The sequence below is a fragment of the Miscanthus floridulus genome, chromosome 15, assembly GCF_019320115.1.
Source record: "Miscanthus floridulus cultivar M001 chromosome 15, ASM1932011v1, whole genome shotgun sequence".
NCBI classification, from domain to species: domain Eukaryota; kingdom Viridiplantae; phylum Streptophyta; class Magnoliopsida; order Poales; family Poaceae; genus Miscanthus; species Miscanthus floridulus.
The window spans coordinates 42974783-42981678 of record NC_089594.1 but is presented as its reverse complement, the minus strand read 5'-3'; the positions used below and the strand labels follow the sequence as shown (position 1 = coordinate 42981678).

At 54.2% G+C, this 6896-nt stretch overlaps 1 protein-coding gene across 1 annotated transcript; it reads left to right on the top strand.

Annotated features, from left to right (window-relative positions):
- Window positions 1-733: 733 nt before the first annotated feature.
- On the top strand, window positions 734-6622 carry LOC136509277 (receptor protein kinase-like protein ZAR1). The gene is made up of 2 exons (XM_066504089.1): window positions 734-2511; window positions 5454-6622. The coding sequence occupies exons 1-2, from the start codon at window positions 960-962 to the stop codon at window positions 6209-6211; spliced, it is 2310 nt and encodes a 769-aa protein (XP_066360186.1). The 5' UTR covers window positions 734-959; the 3' UTR covers window positions 6212-6622.
- Window positions 6623-6896: the final 274 nt, after the last annotated feature.

The following is a 6896-nucleotide window of genomic DNA, read 5'->3' as shown; positions in this document are numbered from 1 at the left end:
ATTGGAAGAGCACCGGGAAACGAAACATGCAAAACCGGGCCTGGGCCGTGTTGGCCTTTCAGCCGGCCTAGAAGCGGGCGGGTTGTGCCACCGAATAGCAAATTTTATTTTTCTGTCGCTTTATTTTTGTCGGTAATGGTATACTGACAGAAAAATTATTTTTTTAATTTCCCTGTCGGTTGTGTATTTTTGTGTGGGTTTTTCACCGACAGGAAATTTTAGTAGTGGTGAGTCAAAGCAAATGCAACAGAAGGTGTGCTAGATAAAAATGGAGTGCCAGTGCCAGTGCCAGCGCCAGCGCCAGTGAGAGCAACTGAATAACCATTGCAGAATTGAATACGTTTTCCCATTCTGTCGAGAATTAAAAGCACTTTCATTACCCACCTGGCCTTCCTTCATCTTCTGGATTCTAAGGGCCTGTTTAGTTCCCAAAATTTTTTGCGCAGTACAATCTTGCGGCACATGCATGGAGTACTAAATATAGATGAAAAAAACTAATTGCACAGTTGGATGAGAAATCGCGAGACGAAACTTTCAAACCTAATTAGTCCATAATTAGACACTAATGATCAAATACAAACGAAAGTGCTACAGTAGCCAAAACCCAAAAAAAATTGCATCTAAACACGCCCTAAACTCTAGAATCCAACTCTCTACTGGCAGTTTTCCCACATGACAAGATGCCAACATCGTAGCCTTTGCCTGGTGCCTGCCCTCCGGCAGATCTATAACCTTCCCAGCCTCTTCTTGACCCTCCCTCTCGCACGCATCCTGCCAATTAGCCAGCGTTGCATTGGCGGCCTCTGCCTGTGCCTCTCTTCCGCTTCCACACACCACTGACTGACCCAACACACGTACACTAGCTAGGTAGGCATCGGCAGCTTCACAAACACACCGAACCACCGAAGAAGCAGCAGCCAGCAAGTAGTGTGTCAGTCAGCCGGTAGCTAGCCTAGGTAATGACCAAAATTCTCCTCCTGCTGCTCCTCCTGGCATTACCGCCGCCGGCAGCCCTGGCGCTGACCGCCGAGGGCCTGGCGCTGCTGGCGTTCAAGGCGGCGGCGACCGAGGACCCGTACTCGGCGCTGTCGCGGTGGTCCGAGTCGGACCCGGACCCGTGCGGGTGGCCGGGCGTCAGGTGCGCCAACGCCTCCTCGGCGCCGCGCGTCGTCGTCAGCCTGGCCGTGGCGGGCAAGAACATCTCCGGGTACATCCCGTCCGAGCTGGGGTCGCTGCTCTTCCTCCGCCGCCTCAACCTCCACGGCAACCGGCTGTCGGGCGGCATCCCCGCCGCGCTCTCCAACGCCTCGTCGCTCCACTCGCTCTACCTCTACGGGAACCGCCTCACGGGCGGCCTCCCCGCCGCCGCGCTCTGCGACCTGCCGCGCCTCCAGAACCTGGACGTCTCCGGGAACGCGCTCTCGGGCGAGCTGCCGCTGGACCTCCGCGGCTGCCGCAGCCTGCAGCGGCTCGTGCTCGCCCGGAACGCCTTCACGGGGGAGCTCCCGGCGGGGGTGTGGCCCGAGATGCCCAGCCTGCAGCAGCTCGACCTCTCCTCCAACGCCTTCAACGGCTCGTTCCCGCCCGACCTCGGCGAGCTGCCCCGGCTCGCCGGCACGCTCAACCTCTCCCACAACCGCTTCTCGGGCGTCGTGCCGCCCGAGCTGGGCCGCCTCCCGGCCACCGTCACGCTGGACCTCCGCTTCAATAACCTCTCCGGGGCCATCCCGCAGACGGGCTCCCTCGCCAGCCAGGGCCCCACGGCGTTCCTCAACAACCCCGGCCTCTGCGGCTACCCGCTCCAGGTGCCCTGCCGCGCCGTCCCGCCGCCCACGCAGTCGCCGACGCCGCCGGCGGCCACGACGACCCCGCTGCCCTCCTCCACCGCGTCCTCCGACCGGCACCAGCAGCCCATCAGTTCGGGCTTGATCGCGCTCATCTCCGTCGCGGACGCCGCCGGGGTGGCCCTCGTCGGCATCATCCTCGTGTACGTGTACTGGAAGGTCAAGGACCGGAAAGACAACCACCGCGGGCACTGCCGCGACGACGACGGCGACTACAGCAGCAAGAGCGGGCTCTGCCGCTGCATGCTGTGGCGGCACGGCGGCAGCGACGACAGCTCGGACGCGTCCTCGGGCGACGACGACGGCGAAGCAGGCAAGTACAGCAGCGGCGTCGGCGGCGAGGGGGAGCTGGTGGCGATCGACCGCGGGTTCCTCGTGGAGCTGGACGAGCTGCTGGGGTCCTCGGCCTACGTGCTGGGCAAGGGCGGCAAGGGGATCGTGTACAAGGTGGTGGTGGCGAACGGGACGACGCCCGTGGCCGTGCGGCGGCTGGGCGGCGGCGGCGGGGGCGCGGACCGGTGCAAGGAGTTCGCGGCGGAGGCGCGCGCCGTGGGGCGGGCGCGCCACCCCAACGTCGTGCGCCTGCGCGCCTACTACTGGTCCGCCGACGAGAAGCTCGTCGTCACCGACTTCGTGGGCAACGGCAACCTCGCCACCGCGCTGCGTGGTAAGCTACCCACCCACCGAGGATTCATCCATCATTCATTCCCTGCATGCTGCTGCTGCTCGAAATACTAGTAGTTTTTTTTTTTGGTAGGTTTAGATGCGATTTGCGTTTGTTAATTGCTCGTTAGCGTTGGATCCTACTGGCTGATTTCTTGTCGGAGAAACGTGGTAGATGCCGTGGATTATATTTGATTAATGCAGTGATTATATTCGAGTTGGCAAATTCTGCTCACGAGTCACAAGAGCACATGCCACGTCCATACAAATTAAACAAGAAACAACCTTAGTACTAGTACCGGATACTGATTAACCAGCCGTCCTGGAAATGTAGGATGAGCGAGAGCGACATGCAAAAATGTTGAGATCGATCAAACCCAAATGCAATTGCAATATATGTAGTTATACGCGCCATCTAATTTATGTGATTCTAGTTTGATTTTTTTTTTTCATAATAACATATAAACGCGGTTGAGATTGACAATATGTACCACATTAGAATGACCGTACCTCAAATTAATTCCTCACCCTCGTCTTTATTATTAGCGATATGTATAAGCTTTCCCATCGTATTAGGATGGTTAATAGAGGGCCGGCCATGCCCAAGGACGACGCTATGCAGAGAATGATGCTCAGCGTACAAGCCATGGCACAGGACAGTGTATATAGTACTATGAGCAATTTATGACCCTTCGTAGCACTAGCGGATAATGTACAGGGTAGGCTATACTGTACGTGGTGTGTTAGGCCACTTAGCTAAGATTTGGTCTGTTATTATATATGGTCCGTATGGTTGTTGGGTGCTCACTTACTACTCATGTTTCTTCTTCTAAATGATGGGGTGGCGTAGCGCGCGCGGCTATAGCCCATCTTATTTTACACACAATGTTGTCCACTATACTCCACTGCACAACTGAATTTAGGTCAGCTTGGTTTATACAATTTGCAGAAGACAATTCATCTAGTCCATGAGAATATATATATATACACACACACACACACACCTTGGTAGTGTGAGTGGCTGGTCGAGCATTTTTCTTCAAGATTAACCTTTGTCACGTGCTCCATCATTAAGAGAAAATGGCTGGTTCTAGCCTTGCATCTACCTTATATCAACCAGACTGAGGGTGAATTACCATCCTTAGGAAGAAAAAGACGACATGAGTCCTAAAGAGCGTGACGAGACCACTCCCACGGGAACGCACTGCGACGAAAGCTTCCAAAACCTTGGCTGAAGAAGGCACACCCGTCTTGTCCCCCTTCTGTTGGACCACGCTCCGGCTCTGCTATACAATCTGCATGCGATGGGTGCATGCATGCATGCTGGTGGACATCTTTTTGCGGCTGGCTGGTCCTGCTGTCCTGGATGGGCGATGGGCGCCTGCATGCATGCATGGTCCTTGGTGACCATCTCCCCTTCCCTTGTGAGTTGTGAATGTGATCCTCGGCGGTGCTCTTGTGGCCATCATCGCCTTTGACTTGTCCAGAACCTATCTTAACAGGCAACTAACTGCATGCCGTGGTAGCGAGGCAAACTGCAATGCTGAACCCAGTGAGCATTTTATTTTCCCGCCCCTTCTTTGTTGGAGCTGCTCAGCCGCTCAGGTACGGTCCTCTGGGGTCTTAGGCATATTAGCAGTAGCATGCCAAGCCTCAGAATTTGCATTTGCATATACGTATTAATTAGCAGCCTAGTCCTATGTGAGCAAGCAAGATCACCGGTGCATTCAGAAACTCTTAGAAACCTGGCGATGGTTGCTTAAGCCATAAGGCACCGTAGCTGCTGTTACTGCAATGCCCAAGGTTTGCATATGCAATAAACGAGGGAAAAGGAGGAAAAGTGGCGCGCTTCGTTAACGCTGATGTTCGACAAAAGCTTTACACCAAATCATACCCAGCTGACAAGCTCCAAAGGCTCTTTTCTTTTCCTTGTTTGCTCACTCAATTGGGCACCAACGCTGAGTGACAGACCAAAGGGCTGCAACGGAAGGTCCCTTTTCGTCCACACTTTCCACCGTCACGCAGACTGAAGAGCATGTCGGTCGAACAAACAGAGGTGCCAAACTGAAAAAAGCAGAGGCCTTTCTAAGCCTGACGAAACCTTTTGTCACTCTGATGCCTTAACAGCATGAATATTCTCTCTCTCCGATCTCGTGCTAATTAATCTTCGTACAAAGGGAAATGCGTAAAGAATGTGATGATTGAGCATGGGCAACACTGCCTAGGCACGCCTGGGTAAATGCATCATTAGCAACCTTTTTTTTTCCCAACGTGCTTAATGATGGGCGTCAGCTCTGGGGTGCTCAGGCTGGTGATGCCAGATTTGGGGTCTCTTTGGAGCTAATGGGACAAAGGACAGCACCTTTGCATGCATGCTAATGAGCCTTTAGCCTGAGAGATACAGATACCGTACCTAGCTAGTGTGTGAGTGGCGTGGCAACGGTTTGTGAGGTACTAATGCTGTACATAATAATGGTTCACTTGGGCACATTGTTGGTCACTGACTGACGTCTTCCTTTCCGAAAGTCTAGTTGTTCACTGTCCTTGTAAACTTTCTGAAAGCGAGATGCATGCGGTGCTCGTGAACAGTGAGTCGACAGCCATGGCACGGCAGGGCTGTTTAGGTTTACCGACAGGCGACAGCCGCTGCACCTTCTTTGATTACGTTCTGTTGGCCGGTCGGATGGAATTGCCACACTGTAGTTTCTCATGGCTGTTGTTTCGATTTACCAACTGTAAATGGCGTGTAAAAAAACATTTGCAAAACTGGAAACTTGCGATGTGAAATTTGCATGCTTTTTCATCATACAGAAATGTTTTTATATAGGAAAAATAAAATATCACAGGTCATTCAGAAACTGAAGTTCTGATGCAAAGCTGACTCCTGAGTCCTGACACCTCAGTCCTGACTGAATGCGTTGACCGTTCACTGTCCTTTTCCGCCAGGTCGGCCTGGTCAAACCGCCTTGTCGTGGTCAGCGCGGCTGAAGATCGCAAGGGGCGCGGCGCGCGGGCTGGCGTATCTCCACGAGTGCAGCCCGCGGCGGTTCGTCCACGGCGAGGTGAAGCCATCCAACATCCTCCTCGACGCCGACTTCACCCCGCGCGTCGCCGACTTCGGCCTCGCGCGCCTGCTCGCCGTCGCCGGCTGCGCCCCCGACGGGCCGCCCTCCTCGGGTGGCGCCGGCGGGCTCCTCGGCGGCGCCATCCCGTACGTCAAGCCACCGGCGGCGCCGGGCACGGGTCCGGACCGTTTTGCCGGCAGCGGGTACCGCGCGCCGGAAGCGCGGGCGGCGGCCGGTGCGAAGCCGACGCAGAAGTGGGACGTGTTCTCGTTCGGGGTGGTGCTGCTGGAGCTGCTGACGGGCCGAGGCCCGGCCGCCGACCACGCGTCGCCGTCGACGTCGGCGTCGTTCTCGGCGCCTGTGTCCGGGTCGACGGCGACGGACCGGTCCGGGAGCGGGGAGCACGGCGGCGGCGGCTGCGCGGTGCCGGAGGTGGTGCGGTGGGTGCGCCGCGGCTTCGAGGAGGACGCGCGGCCCGTGGCGGAGATGGTGGACCCGGCGCTCCTGCGGGGCCCCGCGCTGCCCAAGAAGGAGGTGGTGGCGGCGTTCCACGTCGCGCTCGCGTGCACGGAGGCCGACCCGGAGCTCCGGCCACGGATGAAGGCCGTCGCCGACAGCCTCGACAAGATCGGATCATGAGTACAGGGCTGGCCGTTGCCGGCGGCCACGGATGAGGCTAGCACACACAGGTGCTACACAAAGCGATGCTCACCCAAGGTCATTTATATTTTTATTATTTTTTCCTTCTCCTCCCCCATTTTCTCTTTCTCTTGTAATTCAGTTTTTTTCCTTTGCTGTGCTCTCTTGCAATTGGCTGTTTGTAATTTTTGGTTAATTATTTTGGGTGCAATTCATGATTTCCGTAATTGTGTATAGAGAGAGATATGTAGGAGAAAGGGTATTTCCAGCTTAATTTTTCAAGTAGATAGTGAGGATGTGTATCTTGTGAAGATTCAGAACGAGTGCTACTTTGTGGTATCCAGTAATTAACTAGAGGGGAACGTGTGGAGCGATGTAATTTAGATATTTGTCTTGATTGGCCACTTATAATTACTTATTCAAATTCTCCAAAGATTTGCATTTGTAACATGTAGTAGTACACCAAAAAGATGGTACAGTAATTCGTATAACCAGTTCCATCGTACGTCATTTCCATCAAGTGATAAGCGACTTTTTTTTCAGTTACAAATTACTTCCTTCATATCTTAATAAACCAATTTCTAGAGTTATGTTAAGTCAAACTTTTTTTATGCTTGATCAAATTTATAGAAAAAAGTATAAATATTTGTGACACCAAATAAACATATTATGATAGTTTACGGGG